The following is an 18,220-nucleotide window of genomic DNA, read 5'->3' as shown; positions in this document are numbered from 1 at the left end:
AAACCAAAATAGAACTTTTTGGTAGAAACTCAACTTCGTCGTGTTTGGAGGAGAAAGAATGCTGAGTTGCATCCAAAGAACACCATACCTACTGTGAAGCATGGGGGTGGAAACATCGTGCTTTGGGGCTGTTTTTCTGCAGAGGGACCAGGACGACTGATCTGTGTAAAGGAAAGAATGAATGGGGCTGTGTATCGTGAGATTTTGAGTGAAAACCTCCTTCCATCAGCAAGGGCATTGAAGATGAAACGTGGCTGGGTCTTTCAGCATGACAATGATCCCAAACACACCACCCAGGCAACGAAGGAGTGGCTTCGTAAGAAGCATTTCAAGGTCCTGGAGTGGCCAAGCCAGTCTCCAGATCTCAACCCCATAGAAAATCTTTGGAGGGAGCTGAAAGTCCATGTTGCCCAGCAACAGCCCCAAAACATCACTGCTTTAGAGGAGATCTGCATGGAGGAATGGGCCAAAATACCAGCAACAGTGTGTGAAAACCTTGTGAAGACTTACAGAAAACATTTGACCTCTGTCATTGCCAACGAAGGGTATATAACAAAGTATTGAGATGAACTTTTGTTATTGACCAAATACTTATTTTCCACCATAAATGCAAATAAATTCTTTAAAAATCAATGTGATTTTTCTGGATTTTTTTTTTTTTTTTTTTCTCATTCTCAAAATTACAGGCCTCATCTTTTTAAGTGGGAGAACTTGCACAATTGGTGGCTGACTGAATACTTTCTTGCCCCACTGTATATGTCCCCTATATTATTATCACATCCTCTGTACATATGAAGATATAAAATTTTAACATATGAATTACCCATAGTAAAATGTATATATGTACGTACATTAAAATATAGGATTAAATTTGATAATTTAACATGTTGCGGCCATATATGTTAATGATATATATTAATTTATATATGCAAGTTTATTAAAAGAACATACATATAAACATTTGTATATGCTTATATGTTTTTCTATCCTCCCATTCTGGGAAAGTGGTCTTAGATTTTTATATATAATATAATATCAACATATATTGAGTTTTTGACTTAGATTTTAACGCCTAAGATTTTGCAGGAAGCGAAGTCTGTACCCCCATAGATATGTGTTCCCCTGATGTTAACCTGAACATAAGTTCCGCCTAACCAGTTATCTAATGTTGACCGTCCCTTTACCACTGAGACAAACATGACCATGCTCACTCTGCACCACCGTCCTGATTACACATTTCTGGTATCTCAGGCAGGACACTCCTGTGACAGAGATTTTCATCTCAGTGACGCCCTCTACTGGTAAAAGACTATTTTGTTTATAATATATATACACAGTTGTCTATTTTACTTTGCATATATTCCATACATGTATATACACACTACTGTGCTGAAGTTTGAGGCACCTTACATGTTTAGATTATGATCCATGATGCAGCGTCTTCACAAAATGTCCTGCAGTCACCTGTCATACCTGAAACCAATGTCATTAACTGACTAATTACAAATGAATGCAATTAAATAATTTGCATCATATTCACATTTAATCATCAGCTATAATATTTCAAAATACAATGTATAATGTATAATGAACATTTACCGGCCTGCAAGTCTACAGATGCCAAGCATGTAACTAGAAGTCAGATAGTGTAGCTTTAATTTTTCTGACATTCGTTACAGTTCACTCGTATGATAGACCAGCAGTCCAGTCTGGAATGAATAGGATGTAAAGATACATGTTCTTTAAAAGGTCAGTGTGCATGTAGAAGGCACAATATAAAGGTATTTTGGTGACAATGTCGATTCCGGGATCGATCCAGGACGTTGAGGTGTTTCTGAGCTTCCTCCTGTATTTGTGCGGAAGCAGCCAGGTGAAGTGAAAATCTAAACTGCATATAGACACCAGTGTGAGCCTATATGACTATATGCCCCGATGCAGGACTGTAACATTAGGTATCTTCCTATAGTTTGGCCATTTTAGTCACTGAGCAGCTCACAAAATTCATTACATTCAGAAACTCATCAGATGGTATCTACTTAGCAACTTATAGGAGAAATGATTTCATCCTAATGCTGAAAGGTGTCTTATATTAATGTTAACACAAACTGCCACTGGTGCCAGAGGACATATCAAAAAGACTATTTCCTGTTTGCAGCAGTTGTGCTGTAATAAAACTTTCCAACAAATCCTATGAGCAGCTCAGTGACATTTGTGTTGAGGTGAGATAAGTAACTTTACAGAAATGCATATTTGAAAATTAGTGCAATTTCGCTTTATAACCTGATTATTATGGTTTGATTTATTGAACACATCCACAAATCGGAATCAGTCCCATTATTATAAAATCCACGTCAGAGCGCTCAGTCCTTCTTCGCCAGCAGATCGTCCAGGACACGCTCACACATGTACAGGCAGCGAGGCACATGGAAGAACCCTGAAGAAGAGAAGAGAAACCGTTATCTTACGGGCCCCAGGGCCCCTGAGGCTCCAGGGTCACTGAGCAGGAATGTGTTTGTTTATACTTTATGCACCACAGTATAAAGGGAAATGATTTCCAGGTTCTGGGGAGCTCTGCTGCATATGTGAAAAGAGTTGTATAAAGCTTTTTGTGTCTGATAAACGTCCTTGAGTGATGTCACTTGAGTCACTGTCAGTTGGATGAAGACGACAAGTTTGAAAAGTAAAAAACTCACGAGAGCTCTGGACACCGCTCCTCATCTCTGCTGCTGGCTCCAGGTTATGCTAGCTGCTACTAGCATAATACACACCTGAATCTCCAACTTAATTATGATTATTAATTCCAGCTGCATTGTGGGTAATGTAGGAACCAGTATTGGACAAAGAAGAATAATGCATGGAACAGAAAAAAAAAAAATCTCTGACTCCGCAACATCGACTTTTTTTTTTTTTTTTTTTTTTAACCTTCTGTTACTCAGTTGATACTGATTCACAAATATTATTCAACTGTGGTAAAGACACTTTTTAGGTTAGTTTCATGAGCTGGTAAAATTTTATATCATATAAGTATAAACATGTGAAGGTGCCAGCGCTGTGATGAAAACTAGATAGTACTGAAATTAATATGGTTGTCAGTGCATTTGTATTTGTATTTTGGAAAATACACTTTTCTGTTATCTCACCCACAGTAACATACAAGTTGTTAGTACTCCTGTGACATTACCAGACTAATGATGGACAGAGAAAAAAGAAAGGATTTAAATTGATGCAGCAGAACCAGAAATGTCATCTTTTTTATTCCACACATTCTTCTTCCTTGTCAAAACCTGGTGCTTTTGTTACCCACAATGCAACCTGACCACTGACAGTCTCGTCCGAGAGTCAGGTACATTATGCTAGTAGCAGCTACTGCAGCCTGGAGCCTGCAGCAAAGATGATGAGCATCACTCATAACTTTCATTTTCAAGTTATTTGACTGTTTTTCTCTTTTTCTTTAACATTCAGTCAGTTCCACATCTCAGTTATGTTCTTACCTTTAAAGGGGCCTCCTTTAAAATCCAGTGCTACTTTCCCTTCTTGTGTCAAATAGCCAAACCACTCACCGCTCTTAGCATCAGGAAACTGCACACAATCAGGCACATGTACATTATATTACTAGAACTGCAGTGCATTCAAATATACAGATACATGTGTTTTGTATATTAAGAAAATAAACATGTTTCAAGTGTCAAAGATCGAGTCAGCTACATAAACAAGTGATCTTTGACTGAGGGCTGAATAATTGATATATCGAAATAGTATCAAAACTGCAATACAGTTAATATCACAGGGGCTGCAAGGTAAAAAAAACACATGGACATCTACCTCTGTACTACTGTATATGGACCTTTAAACTAAGCGATGATAAGTGCAGCCATCCTATTGTGCCTGCAGTGAGAACTCACATGGCTGAAGGTGTATTCATAAACCTCAGAGAATCTGTCCAGCAGCTCGGGCTTCTTGGTTTGACTGTAGGCCATCAGGAAGGCGATGAGAGCCTCACAGTGAGGCCACCACAGCTTCATGCTCCACTCCAACTAGTTGGATACACAGCAGAGTCAGACAGCCATTAAAAAAAAATAAAACTTAGAGATCAACCAAATACAAACAATATCTACCATTTCAAGGAAAATGTAAAAAGCATCCAATCCCTAAATGAAAACCCTATCGTGTGTATTCTGTAGATGACTGAATCACCTGTGTGGGGCAGTGACCATCCACATCCAGAAAATAGAGGAGGCCACCATGCTCTTTATCCCAGCCACACTGATAAGGCAGCTCCACAAACTTGTTAATGGCAGTCCTCTGGAGCTCCTCGTCCCCCCACTCTGTGCTGTACTGAAGCAGGAACCAGCCTGCTTCCAGGGCATGGCCTGAGTCAGCACAGGTCAGCATGAAAGAAAGAGAAAACGCTGAGGTAGGCAACTGAGAACAGGAAGAAACAGTTCGACCGTAGCTTCCTCAAGCACTCTCTGTGCTCTCTGCTGTTATCTGGCTGACTGGTCAGCAGGCAGCGCAGTGTTTACCTGGGTTCTGCAGTCGGCCCTGGCAGCCCGGCAGCTCTGCTCCGTCCAGTGACACGTTCTCTAAAATAGCTGTGCCGTCTCTCTGTTACAGAAGAAGTAAAAAGATGTTTCAGCATATTAACTGGACCATCTTTGTTAACCCTAACCCTGTTCAACTGTTCAGAGACACCATGAACTAACCGACCTACATCTCATCGCTTCATGAAGCACGGACACAAACTTCAAATCACAAACTAAATATGAATATCTGGCCTGTCACTTTAACATCCTGCACCTTCGTACCTGAATGTGCTGCAGAATCTGCTGTACACACCAGCTGCCCAGCTCTCTGTACTTCTGAACCACCTCCTGACCCCGGCCCTCAGTCAGCTGACGCACCAGACACAGCAGCATCATGGGAACTGCCATGCTGTTGGTGGGAGCGTCCCCGGGAAGCTGGGGCCGGCCCAGGCCTGACGAGTCCACTCGAACCCAGTGGATCAGCTGCGCCATCATCTGCTCAGCCTCCAGCTGGAAACACAACAGAGCAGCGTGATGATGGGATGATGATGAATGAATGAATGAATAAATGACTAAAAATATTCACAGTCCCCAGAGGATGAACCTTAAGGACTTTTATGATCCCTTGACTTCTCATCTGTCACCACCACGATGTTGACATTTGAAACATCTCGACCACTATGGGATGGATTCCCATAAATCCTGTTTCCCAGAGGAACACATCCTTCAGTTCATCCCTGACTGTTCATCAATCATTTCCTGTCGTCCAGCTGAGCACCCACGGGTGTGTTGGTCTTAAAATGAGGTGTAGTCAGACACATTATTGGCGCTTTGTTATCTTGAGGCAGCAGAAAGTGACTGACCAACAAGAACCTGGTCTGAAGTCAGTGGTGCAGTGTTTCACTGTTACTTTAAGGACAAGAGAGTCACATGAGCTGACACAGGCGAGCGCACAACACACACACACACACACTGCACAAACAGACTGCGCTGAAAATGCACACAGATGTGTGGATAAATCAAGTGGAACCTTATAACACATGAGCGGAGCGTTCATTGTCATGTGCCATGGACGTCTGCTGGACTGTGATAATGAAACCGGGCTTCAGAAATGAGTTGTTTTTACTTATTCACACCACTGTGAAATGTCTGTCTCTGCATGGTTTTGTTTTTTAGTTTAAACATTTTTTATGAATTCAAACTGAAGAACACCACAGTCTAATTAATAGTTTGTTAAGAATAAGAAAAAATTTAGTTTGAAAATTCACCTGTAGATTGACAACAAAGTACAAAATATACAAAGTAAAATGAATATTATGAATTTGCTGTAGGTACATTTTCATACATCACTTCAGATAAGGTCTTTATTCACTGGACTCCTTCAAACATGTCACTGTGTTATATTGTTCTGGCTCTGATGAAGTGACATTATCATGAAAATCTTCAGTTTGTCTCAACAAAGTCAAAATGAGATTTTTGGGGAACTACTTTTATCTTGACGAGTTTCACATCTGTTTCTGTTTATACACAGTCAGCATTAAAGTCCCATAAACACAACACATGGAACATCTGGTATAGCACAGCTGTGTCACTTTGAATCTGCCTCATTAATCACATCTACAACAGAGGAGGTCTGTTCATGAAGCTAAAACCCAAAGCAATCGCTCCAGAATACTGCATTGTGCATGTCACTAAATGATGAAGCAGGAAAGATCAGGAGCGTCAGTTACCTTTGAGTCCAGGCATTTTCAGACCATATTTTATGGAAATCTGATCAATAGTTGTTCCAAACATCATCAAATATCAGTGTTTGACAAAAACTGAACCAAAACTAACAAACCAAGAACTTGTGATTTCTATCTTTGAATAATACACAATTTAATTTATAGTAACTAATTATGTTTTACCCACAGCTGATGCTTGGATTCTACTTTTCAGGTTTCAGGTTTATTGTCTGATGTCTGATGTAGCTGATCATGTGATCCTCTGATCCTGTGATCATGTGATCCTGTGCTGTTTTGTTCCTTGAAGACTGGTTGTCATCAGAGAAGCTGCTTTACACTGTTTACATCATATTTATCAAACTGAGCTTTTGTCAGAACGCTGACGCCTCTTCACTGACCTGTGGCGTCGGCCAAGGCTCTGTACCTGGTCCCCTGTTGTTCTCAGTAACCATGTTTCCACTGGGACATATTATCCACAAACACAACACAGCATCTCCTCATATCTTGTTTCTGCTCCAATCATGTTTTTATCATCTATGAATTATCACCACTCCTGTAACTCCCAAAAATCTCCTTGTTGTCGACTCCTAAAGCTCCACAAACTGTGATCCTGTTACACCTATTTAATCCTCCCTACACTGGCTGCCTGTGTTTCTTAGGATTGAGTTTAAAATACATTATTATCACTTTTAATTCTCTGTGTGGTTTGACACCTTCTTCTATCTCAGAGCTCTCGACCACTATACTCGACTTGCTAACTGACACTTTATCTCTTTTCTCTGTGTCTTTTAATGCTTTATTCTGTTTTCATGTACATACGGCATGTTGTAACTCTGTTCTGAATATTTAAATAAAGTTATTATTATTATTATTATTATTATTATTATCAAATATCAATCCTGCAGCCAGAAACCTGAATAAACATCACAGGAGCTGTTCAACCCAAAAACGATGTGGAGCTTTGAGCTCGGTGCAGAGACAGTAGAGATCATTTTTCATTGATACCTGTGTGTCCTCGTCACCGGTGACTCTGCTCAGTTCATCCATGGCCATGATGTAGAAACACTCACTGAATATTGTCCTCTGAACCTTGACTGCTTTACCATCTCTTGTCAAGCAGAAGGCACATTTCCACTGAGCGCTGCTGCTGGACACACGAGCAAACCGCCTGAGGAACACTGCTCCTGCACACACAACAACACCACAACAGCAGCTTTTCATCAGACACATCAGTGCGAAGACATGAATTCATAACACCCATGACTTCATGAAAGACCCGTTACATGTGTTTGTTATAGTTTTATTCAAACACGACAACAATCTTATCTCTCAGGTAAAAGAACCTGTGTTCCTGCTGCTGTAAAACCCTTTTAAAGGGTTAGTGATGATGGTAAAGTTAAAGCACTCCCGTTTTTTTTCCTCCAATAAAAGAAACACTTTGCAGGTCGGGAACGTTTCTGAGCCTTGTCGATAATTAGCAGAGAGCACAGAGCAAACATGACAGTCATTAACGTCATTAATCACCTGGAACAGCGTGTTTCACCACCTGTTGCAAACATTTACTCATGGATGTGTGAAATTTCACATTAAACAAAAGCTCCACCTTAACAACAACAAAACACTAAATTTTAAGGTGGAAATTTAATGGCATCAAATCACCTGAATCAACAGCAAAGAACTAATTAGTGTCTCCAGTTTGTTCAAAAAAGAACATGGAGAACATGGAGAACATGGAGAACATGGAGAACATGGAGAACATGGAGAACGAGACGCCTGCTAAAAATCAGCATGTCACTGAGAGCGTGTTAGCATTCTGACATTAGCATTTAGCTCAAAGCACCAAAGTGTGCAGTCTCAGAGAGCTTTACTCTGCTTCATGGGTCTGGTCCAGTTTGGGTTCATGTCAGCGGTGGGAAAAATCACATGTTCAAGTCTCAAGTTACTGAAATTCTGATGATCTCCTCCAGTTTCCACATTTAAATCCGTGAAAGACAGACGTCATGAAAGTCACTCTGAACTTTACTGACGCTGGTCTGGATCTTAACACTTCTACTCACCAGCTTTTGCAGCTTCAAGGATTTCAGGCCTGCGGAAGCGATCCATGGTCCGGTACAGGCGGCAGTACATCCACACCTGAAGGAAACAGGCCGGTTTACTCACATGACATCTGATGACCAGGGCACACCGCCTCCGCCCGCCCCGAGGCGTAGCCTACCTGTCGCCCCTGCAGCCAGACGTACTTGAGCTCATCATAAACCGTCCCATCTCTCCCAATACAGGTGAAGAAGCCTCTGAAACAGGAAGCAGAGAGTCAAGCTCGTCAGGTGGACACGCACCGCCTGGCCTGCAGGTTGATCGCACAGACAATGTTTTCATTTCAAAAGCACAACTACAGTGAACTACAGTACCCGTGGACGGTGTCATGAGAGTGTTTGAGCCAGAAGTCCACGACGTTATCCAGCTCTGTGCGAATCCGCTCCCGAATCTCCTCCAGCTTCACCACAGACATGGTTCTGTCAGAAGAACACACACGTCAGGTGGTGGTGGACGGTATAATCTGGAATACACCACACCGGTGGTTCACAACCTTTTCCAACTCATGGCTGACTTGAAAATGTGGGCGGCTCACACCCAACACCGTAACGATACGGAGGCCAAATTATATCCTCTCTGATCACTTTTTATTTCAATGATAACAAGCATTCAGAACTGAGCTGAAAGCAGAGGAAGCTCAGTTTTTCTGGTTTGTTTGACAGTGGAGAGATCAGGTGTCGATTCACCATCTGTCTCTGACTCTTTCCTTTTTACTCTTCCTGTTGTTAACCTGCTCTCCATTTTGATTCTCCAGTTTTTGCCATGGACGTGATCACACTGAGACAGCAAACAGGTACATGATGTGGTTCGGGGGCAGCAACGGAAAAGTATCTGTCATTGGCTTATTGTTAAAATGTTTTTTAACATATTTCAGGATACATGGAAGCTCTATAACACACTCCACAGGTCAGGCTGCAGGTCACATTTAAAAAAGATGTTATATATATATATATATATATATATACACACATATCTTTTCAACAAAATCGTAGTGTTTTGCAAATGATTTGTCGGCCCACTGGTGGGCCCCAGCCCACAGGTTGGGAACCACTGCTCTACACTTAATGGAACAGGAACTGAGACTGAATCAATCCTGTGTAACGGCTCCGTGCTCTGAGCTCATCACTGACTCATTCTACAGTAAGTCGAGCGTCTTTGCCCAGTTAATTATTCTCTGATCGCACATGTCGACTGTTTATCATCAGAATTAAACATTAACGCCACATAAGAAACGCTGACAGTGCGTTGTGAGGATTAACCAGTGAGAGACTCTGTTTCTGGAAAGATTTCGAGCCCCTGAGTTGAAACAGTAAAAGCAGGAGCACATCAGCAGTGGTGGAGAGTAATTTAAGTCACGTACTTCAATACAACTTTGAGGTACCTGTACTTGAATATTTCCATTTCACTTCATTTCATAGGGGTCATCATTTGTTTAACAGCTGGTTACTGCTTATGTAGTAGATTAACACTTTACACACGTTACACAAATCAGATCCATAGGTTACGTACAAAGATGCACTCTGACATGTCACAGGGCACATGTGGGTCAGCATGTAGGGATTAACACACCATGAAAAACAGCATCAGTTAACATAATAAATAAATACCATCTCTCAAAACTGAGCATCTTTGTTTATGGAGCATCCGACTGCTCTTTTAACCCGTCTTATTGTCCACTGTCTTATTTTATATCTAAACTGCATATATGTGAAAGCTGCTGGACAATTGATTTTTCCCCAAGGGGATAAACAAAATATCTATCTATCTATCTATCTATCTATCTATCTATCTATCCATCTATCTACTTAAGTTCAGGCACTCATCAAGGTAGGTCTTTATAAAAGGGCCCCAAAGAGACATCTACAGCCACAGAACGCACATCTTTATCCAGCTACAATGACAGGTTAGCCTAAAATGTTATATAGAAAAACACTATATAACATATGATATATAACATATGATATATGTTCACGTGCTGACAGGAGGCAGCACGTGAAGCTAGGAAAGCACGTGTCTGACTCCCAGACCATCAGCACTGGATCCCCACAAGGCTGCGTTCTTTCTCCTCTGCTCTTCTCCCTGTACACCAACACCTGCACCTCCAGCCATCAGTCTGTCAAGCTCCTGAAGTTTGCAGACGACACCACTCTCATTGGACTCATCTCTGATGGCGATGAGTCTGCCTACAGGTGGGAGACTGACCGTCTGGTGACCTGGTGCAGGCAGAACAACCTAGAGCTAAACGCTCTGAAGACAGTGGAAATGATAGTGGACTTCAGGAAGAGCCCAGCCCCACCCACCCCCATCTCCCTGTGTGACTCCCCCGTGGCTACCGTGGAGCATTTTCGCTTCTTGGGAACCACCATCACACAGGATCTCAAATGGGAGCTAAACATCAGCTCCCTCATCAAAAAAGCTCAGCAGAGGATGTATTTCCTGAGGCAATTGAAGAAGTTCAACCTGCCAAGGACTATGATGGTGAACTTCTACACCTCCATCATTGAGTCCATCCTCACCTCCTCCATCACCATCTGGTACGCTGCTGCCACGGAGAGGGACAATAACAGACTGCAGCGTATCATCCACTCTGCTGAGAAGGTGATTGGCTGCAATCTTCCATCCCTCCAGGACCTGTACGCCTCAAGGACTCTGAGGCGTGCAGGGAAGATTGTAGCTGACTCCTCCCACCCTGGACACAAACTCTTTGAGACACTCCCCTCTGGCAGGAGGCTGCGGTCCTTCAGGACCAAAACCTCTCGCCACAAAAATAGCTTCTTCCCATCTGCTATTAGCCTCATCAACAAGGCTAGAGAGCCCCACTGTTGCTGATCAATTGCACCAATCACCAGAAAAATTCCTTGTATGTGAAAACATACTTGGCAATAAAACTGATTCTGATTCTGATTCTGATAACATATGATATATAACATATGATATATAACAGCCCCCAACGCTTCAAGGATTCATGCAGCATCAATGCAAACATCTCCAGATGGACACAATAATCAGGTCTCATTACATTAACTTCGTCCATATCCATCCACATCCAGCCGAATAAGGAAACAGGTTTCACTGAGTGATCGCAGCTGAAGCAGCCTCCATCATTAATGCTGCTCACATGAAAACACACCTTCAGTAACATGAGGTGAGTGACACCAGCCTGCAGCTCCGGCAGACGCTGCACTTTTACGACTTCAGAGTATTTCTACTTTTCAATACTTTGATTACTGCGTTTACTGAAGTAAAGACAAATTCGACAGATTTTAATCAGACAGAAGTTGTGTATGTTGTTCATGAGAGGTCAGAGCTGAAGACTGGACTCACAACCCGGAAAACTGCCGCCTCGTCTCTGCAGGACGAACGTTTCTCCATCAATAATCGATAATCAGTCGGAGAGGCAGAGACGCAGATCGGCGGACTCTTCTTCGTTGGTCTTATTAAAAGTGAGAATAAAATCCTCTGTCAGCCACAAGCAGCTGCGTCTCCAGCTGATCGCGCTTCAGCGGACTCTCACCTGCAGATCCAGGTGAGGCTCAGGCGGCAGGAGCTGTGTCCAGGCGGTGGTGAGCGGGTCACATGACCAGGGCTCCGGGGTCCCGGTCCCGCTGGCGCTCCTGCTGTCTGCTGATCTTCGGTTCCACTTCCTGTTCTCCACCCGCAGATGCGTCACTTTCAGGGGACGCGTCCTACGTGTGTGTGACGTGTGAAAAAAACGTAAACAAAACCAGTTCATATAAAACATGACGTGAGTTTATATTAATAAAAGACGTGTTTTTATTTAGAGCCGTGACGGTGTCTCAGCTGTTTCAAGCCCGCTCAGGTGACTGTCAGCTGTTTAACACCTGAGGACTGTCCGCCATGTTGGCCACAGTCACACAAGCAGCCTCACACCGGTGAAGAATACAGGAGCAGGGCCACCTCAAATACTTTTCTGTCTTTCTTTATTATTATTATTATTATTATTATTATTATTATTATTATTATTGTTTTATTTAACTAAAATGCGCACCCAAACACATGTCATGTGACTGGTCATGTGACCAAGCATCACTCACCTACATCCACAAGGTAGAAGATAGAAAAGCAATCAAGAAATATAATGTTTGTTGATTTGTAATTAGTTTCAGTGGTTATTGTAATGAACGTGCCATTTCTATCAGGAAATAACAGGATTATATGGAATCAACATTAGCTGCTGCGATATTGTTTGGGCCAGTATTTATCCCACACATCTCCATAAAACCAGAACAGGTTTGTTAGACCATCTGCTTCTCTGTTTTATACACTTAAAATATTAACTTTTTTTATGTAAACAACCCACATAAATGTATTTTTATTTACAAGGAGAGATTTCCTTTTTATGGCCTCCTGCTGCTGGGATCAGCATCAGTAGTAGCATTTAAAAGCAAACTCAAAAATTTATTATGTCAACTCAGTTAACTTTAACTGAATTTAATAAAACTTTTATTTCTATATTTATTTATACATTTTAGGCTGTTTTATGTTCCTTTTATTCTAGATTCTGGATGATTTTCCTTTTAATTTCCTTATTTATTTTATTACTAATTTTTATCTCTGGTTTTAATCACTTCAAAATATCTCCTTTATTTTTAATATTTCATCATTTTATCTAAATCTTTGCTTTCCAGTCTCCTCAAAGCAAATTTGTGAGATTGATGATAATGTTTCCTCATTTCCTGTGATTAATGTCTTATTTTTTAATTATGTTTTTATTAATAACTTTGTAATTTATCAGTCTGTGTGTGATGCTTTTATTCTGTGTTTGTGTTACATTGCATGTATGAAAAAGGCCTCACAAAGTCCGGTTGTGGCAGTGGTGTTGGTGAAGTGTTGCTGTGATGTTGTGATGTCGACTCAACAGAGGAAAATCCTCACTTACACACTCTCTCCTGAGGTGTTGCAATGAGTTTCGTGAACACATCTCTTCAGAGACTCACTGAAGAGTTGAGACACAGACAACTGACTCTCAGGTGTTTGAACAGACCCAGCGCAGGACGGGTGGTAAGACGCATTTACCTCTTCAGTTTATCTCATTAACAAGTTTTTAACGCGGCAGTGTCAGTTTGTTTACCTGTGGTGATGGAGCAGATCTCTGTCTTTCCCCTCAGATCACTGTAGACTGCTGTGTGTGTCAGTATGGCAGGAAACGTCCAGTGGAAATGTTTGTGCAGTTTCCTCAGTATAGGTGGTTTTATTGCAGGTAAGTAAATGGAGAAAACAAGCAAAGAATGAGAACAACTAGATTTGTAAAGACTGAATTTGACTTCTCTGCATCCTCCCTCAGGAATCATCACTCTCTTTGTAGCAGCTCTTCCAGTTGCCCAGATCACGATAGGTAAGTGAGCCTCTGAAACGTCTTTTCTGTTGAACCTTACAGTTACACAGTGAACCATCGTGGTGAGAGGCAGGAATGTGGTTTTTACATGTTTTCAAATCCTTTCTGCTGCTCTGCACGTTTCAACACCTTAAACAAAGAGGAACAAAACTGTGGTAAAATAAATTCTGTGTACACATCATATAAAGTGGGTTTTAAATTGTTGTAATCTCTGCTATGACTGAATTTGAATGAAACTGAATCTAAATGAAATTCATGTTCCCTTATTATTTACTTGACGAGTAGGTGCAGCTATGGAAGTTTGCCATGTTTTGATAAATAAATCAAAAGAGAAATGCGATGGCTTAGTTTGGACGATGGATTCTTTTGCTGCTTTAAACCACATCCCCTTTTTGATTTAGATTTTATGTCAGATTTAAATTAGTTTGAGGACAAACAGCCCCAACAGGAGATTTAGTCAAGGTGTTCATTATATGAATAACTTTCTATTTACTGTTTTATTAGAAAGTAATTAAACTCTGGATATAATTTAAAATTTAAATCTAAAAGTCTTTTTTGCTCTCAATTTGAAAATGTTAATAAAAATCAGTTTTACATTAAATTACAATATTATTGTGGCCATGTTACGTTTACAATTACACTGAAAATGAATGAATGAATTTTGGCAGTAGTTATACATTTTAAAAGCATGTAAATCATTTTTTTTTTCTTCAAATTTTATTATACATCATGTGGATACAAATATAAAATCCAAGTTAAATCAAATAATATATTTTCAATCTTGGCAGCCTCTGACTTCCATAAAAGGAATAAATGACTTTACTCCACTTCAGCATTTGTAGGAGCAGTTTTCTGAACGCTTCTCTTTGTAAACAGGTGCAGTGAACGTGTATGAGTGTCCAGCTGCACCAGTTATCCCAGTGTACGTGCTGGTGTGCGGGATACTGGCTCTGCTGCTGATGGGCCTGATCGCTGTGCCAAACTTCCTCTGCCCATTAGAAACAGGCAACAAGATCTGGACTGTGTTGGTCCTGAGCCTGGTCCTGTTTGCCTTCATCTGGTTCTTCTTTGGTAAATGACACGTGAGAGTCTCTGACTGTGTTCATTCATTCATCTATTCATCCATTCATTGAGTCTCTCTCTGTCCTCAGGTAGTTACCAGGTTTATTCTGTGTATCCACCCAACTACAACAAGAACATCACCATCCACAGCAGAGTCAACACCAGCATCTACCCTCCCACTGCACCTGGTAACAAGCTGGGCCCCACCCTGCAGAACCAGAGCCAGAGCCTGAACCAGAGCCTGAACCTGAACCAGAGCCAGAGCCAGAGCCTGAACCAGAGCCTGAACCTGAACCAGAGCCAGAGCCAGAGCCTGAACCAGAGCCTGAACCTGAACCAGAACCAGAGCCAGAGCCTGAACCAGAGCCTGAACCTGAACCAGAGCCAGAGCCAGAGCCAGAGCCTTCCAAACCTTAACCACACCCAGATGATCAATAACAACCAGACTCTCAGAAAACTGATTCAGACTTTGGCCAGCATCTACATCAGCAATGGGACGCACAGAGAGCACCTGAAGGCACCACAAGGACACCATGTCCTGGGTGTAGTGCCTTACTGTGACAGGACTGTGTACCTATTTGCCTTCTGGACCACCACACTGGTCTACATATTGGCAGGAAATGCCCTGGTGATGTTCATCTGTTTGTATGGTTTCATGAAAATTACAAATAAGATGACAGAACTTCTCACCACCTGAACTGAGCATCACGTTAAACTTTGACGCAGCTCTGTGATGGTTAGAAACAGAGAACCAAAGCCCTTTCTTCTTTTGTCTGAGTGAAGCTGTATAAATAATTATGCTTTGTAATGAAATGTCAGGACTCAAATGCTTCAAACACCCTGAAGCACTGGAGGGTTTGGACACTACACTTCCTCTTCTGACTCCTCTGACTCAGACAGGATGAGGAAACACAGGCTCTATGTTGCTTCAGCTCATATGTTGATGTCAGTGATTTCTTCATACAGTACACTCCAACCTACCCGTCAGCTCAGGGTTGTTTAATACTGACGGGAAGGTTTCTCAGAGGATGTTGAGTTGGCTCAGACGTCAGCATGTGACCCACAGCTGGAGATGGTAACCTCCTGTCTCTGTCTGGGACTGACGCTTGGGTAAAGTGGTGTTAACAACCTTTTTCTTCTCGTAATTAAAATGTAAACTGTGTTCCTGTCAGATACCAGCTCTGTTTTACTGTTCACTGATCACTTTAACCTTCCTGCTATTACTGCTTCATAGCACAAGCTTTCTACTGGTAAACCAACTGGATGCTTTTATTGTGAGGAATTATAAGAAATACAATGTGTGGAGCCTCATTATTGGCACTGTTCTTCTGTAAAAACAAGTCTGATTGGCCAGATATGGACATAATTCTTTGCTCTTTAGTCAGCAGATCAGTTTTTGATATTATAAAAAAGACAAGTAGAAACAGAAACAGCTGCAGGTGATATGCTCCTGTGACAGGGAAACACGTCATCAAGGTAAAAATAATAATAATAGACTTTATCTATATAGCCCTTTTCATACACAGAATACAGCTCAAAATGCTTTGACTAATATAAGATAGGGAGTTAAAACAGGGAAATCATTCAAATGAATAAATAGATAATTAAAAGCTAAATTGAACAGGTGGAAAGTGTTTAAATGAAAAGACATGAAATAAAATGACAGAGGAAAGGGTTCTACTTTACCAATACCTAACCAATATCTGTCACATGACCTGACGTCATGACTTCCCATTGGTCAGTCAGCGATAGATCTCCTGCACTGTCTGCAAACAGCATCTATTGGGGTGTGTGTGCACATAAAAAGGGCAGAAAGGATCCAGTTTGTAGTTTCAACCTGAAAAATTCTAAAGTATAGTTAAAATGCCACAAAAGCACTCGACATGTTGACCTGCCTTTTGTGGAAAGGCCCAACATCTTGTCTTTGTTTCATTGGCCTAGAAAAAGTAAAGGTCAGTTCACTTCACTAAAGGTGGCGAGCAAAGCTTGGTGTCTTAGCTGCCTGTGGGTAAAGAGAACAGAAAGTTAAATCGGACTCTTAGCTGACATTATCCAGTGTTTTATCATCTGCAAGTGATTACAATGGAAAGTATTTTATAATTGTAATATACAGAAACTAATGAACAGCTGAGTTTTACCACTGCTGGACATTCAATCACCTGCACAAATGTTTCCCCTGAACACATCGTCACTCAGTTGGCTCATGGCATCTGGGCAACAACCATGGTGCTGAGTCTGACATCGTTTTGATTTCGAAACAAATGACAGGTTTACATTTTTTCGTTTTTAAATTAGACATAAATCACAGATCATCGGCTGGTACCGACCCTCACAGCCTGCACTCGCTCTCTCTGTCCACTGGGTGGAGCTCACTCTGCAGCTGACAACATCCACAGCTCTCCCTGCAGGCTCCCTGAAGACACCGACAGAAAAGTTTCATATTTTCAAATTAATACTCTTTTCAGGGCATAATTGATCATATTACACAGCCAACTGCCTGGCTGGTGATGATGGGGGGAGATAAGTGGGGGAGCAGCAGACATCCATCATCGCAGTGTCCTAATAGACATGATTGAGCTCGGGGATCAGTGCTACCACGGCAGCATCTGCTTCCACTCACAGCCATTTTCTCCAAAGAGGGGAAAACCTGATTATCCAAAATGACAGCAGTGTAAGTGAATTGGCTGAATGTCAACAGGAAGGAGAAAATGCCACTAGAGTGTGTTGGGCCTGAATGTTTCGATGTAAACACTTCTCAGAGCTGGCAGTTGGTCCGGGCCTCGAGGAAGCTCCAAGAAGTCGTTAACATCTTGAGTTTTGCAGCTAATGCTCCTTTAAACAGCATCTGTTTGGCTTCAGCAGCGTCTGCAGGGGGTGCTGACCGGCTACACATCGCTGTTTGACTTCAGCAAAGCCTCATCTCGACATCCACAGTCTGCTTCTGCAGTCCACTGAGCAGAGTCCCTGCAGGAGGAGAGGATATAATGGTTTGCTTGCTGGTCAAAAACAGCCCCTGGTGTCCACAGCCTCTGTCAGGGCCCTGGAAAAAGAAGGGAAATGCACACAGTTGTATTGGGAAGATGAAACAATCATATTTATTTACAGAACTTGCAACAAAAACTATACTAAACATATAAAATGATATTTGTAACAGAAGAAATTTTTTTTTGTTGCTGAAATGTCAAACAAGTGGATGAAACAGCAGAGAAAAGACTCAAAAATAGTCTTAACATTGTCCTTTAATATCTTCAATTTCAATTTTATTATGTTCTGCAATTTTCAATAACTGCTCTTTCATGCACTTTTTGCAAAAATCAGCGATGTCACCACCAGAAAAGGCCAATAAATGTTAAACACACTAACCTGGATGTGAAAGATAACAACTGTGCGTGTGAAGCCTCGGTATCAGCCAGGCTCAGACCGACATTCAGCCCCGAGCGAAACGTGACAGCACATCTTAT

General features: G+C 41.5%; 2 protein-coding genes across 5 annotated transcripts; one reads left to right on the top strand and one right to left on the bottom strand.

The window, feature by feature from the left end:
- Window positions 1-1,521: 1,521 nt before the first annotated feature.
- Window positions 1,522-12,014, bottom strand: renbp (renin binding protein). Of its 3 annotated transcripts, none has more exons than XM_071475081.1 (11): window positions 11,856-12,014; window positions 8,656-8,760; window positions 8,463-8,538; window positions 8,305-8,380; window positions 7,253-7,431; window positions 4,806-5,033; window positions 4,524-4,605; window positions 4,195-4,370; window positions 3,903-4,034; window positions 3,492-3,579; window positions 1,522-2,434 (listed from the first exon to the last, which is right to left on the bottom strand). In XM_071475081.1, the coding sequence occupies exons 2-11, from the start codon at window positions 8,754-8,756 to the stop codon at window positions 2,361-2,363; spliced, it is 1,212 nt and encodes a 403-aa protein (XP_071331182.1). In that variant the 5' UTR covers window positions 8,757-8,760; window positions 11,856-12,014; the 3' UTR covers window positions 1,522-2,360. The 3 variants fall into 3 exon arrangements, with proteins under 3 accessions (XP_071331182.1, XP_071331183.1, XP_071331184.1); XM_071475082.1 differs by having other exon boundaries at window positions 8,656-8,804; window positions 11,856-12,007; XM_071475083.1 differs by lacking the exon at window positions 11,856-12,014 and adding an exon at window positions 11,666-11,849.
- Window positions 12,015-13,000: 986 nt separating this feature from the next.
- On the top strand, window positions 13,001-17,721 carry LOC139619987 (uncharacterized). 2 transcript variants are annotated; one of them, XR_011690712.1, is made up of 6 exons: window positions 13,001-13,363; window positions 13,471-13,562; window positions 13,647-13,697; window positions 14,574-14,768; window positions 14,849-15,869; window positions 17,622-17,721. XR_011690712.1 is itself a non-coding variant. In XM_071475085.1 (5 exons), exons 2-5 carry the CDS (start codon window positions 13,499-13,501, stop codon window positions 15,454-15,456), a joined length of 918 nt encoding a protein of 305 aa, XP_071331186.1. In that variant the 5' UTR covers window positions 13,001-13,363; window positions 13,471-13,498; the 3' UTR covers window positions 15,457-15,937. The 2 variants fall into 2 exon arrangements, 1 of the variants encoding a protein (XP_071331186.1); XM_071475085.1 differs by lacking the exon at window positions 17,622-17,721 and having other exon boundaries at window positions 14,849-15,937.
- Window positions 17,722-18,220: the final 499 nt, after the last annotated feature.

Source organism: Trachinotus anak, unplaced genomic scaffold, assembly GCF_046630095.1.
Source record: "Trachinotus anak isolate AG129_WGS33_773 ecotype Australia unplaced genomic scaffold, CSIRO_AGI_Tana_v1 ptg000004l, whole genome shotgun sequence".
Classification (NCBI taxonomy): Eukaryota; Metazoa; Chordata; class Actinopteri; order Carangiformes; family Carangidae; genus Trachinotus; species Trachinotus anak.
This window is presented reverse-complemented; position numbering and strand designations above follow the sequence as displayed.

Coding starts and splice junctions, on each gene's coding strand:
- renbp (XM_071475081.1), bottom strand. CDS start 8,756: ATGTCTGTGGTGAAGCTGGAGGAGATTCGGGAGCGGATTCGCACAGAG. Junction 7,432..8,304: donor CCTTGAAGCTGCAAAAGCTG/GTGAGTAGAAGT, acceptor TTGTGTGTGCAG/GAGCAGTGTTCCTCAGGCGG. Junction 4,035..4,194: donor ATGGTCACTGCCCCACACAG/GTGATTCAGTCA, acceptor GTATCCAACTAG/TTGGAGTGGAGCATGAAGCT.
- LOC139619987 (XM_071475085.1), top strand. CDS start 13,499: ATGGCAGGAAACGTCCAGTGGAAATGTTTGTGCAGTTTCCTCAGTATA. Junction 13,698..14,573: donor AGTTGCCCAGATCACGATAG/GTAAGTGAGCCT, acceptor CTTTGTAAACAG/GTGCAGTGAACGTGTATGAG. Junction 14,769..14,848: donor CTTCATCTGGTTCTTCTTTG/GTAAATGACACG, acceptor CTCTGTCCTCAG/GTAGTTACCAGGTTTATTCT.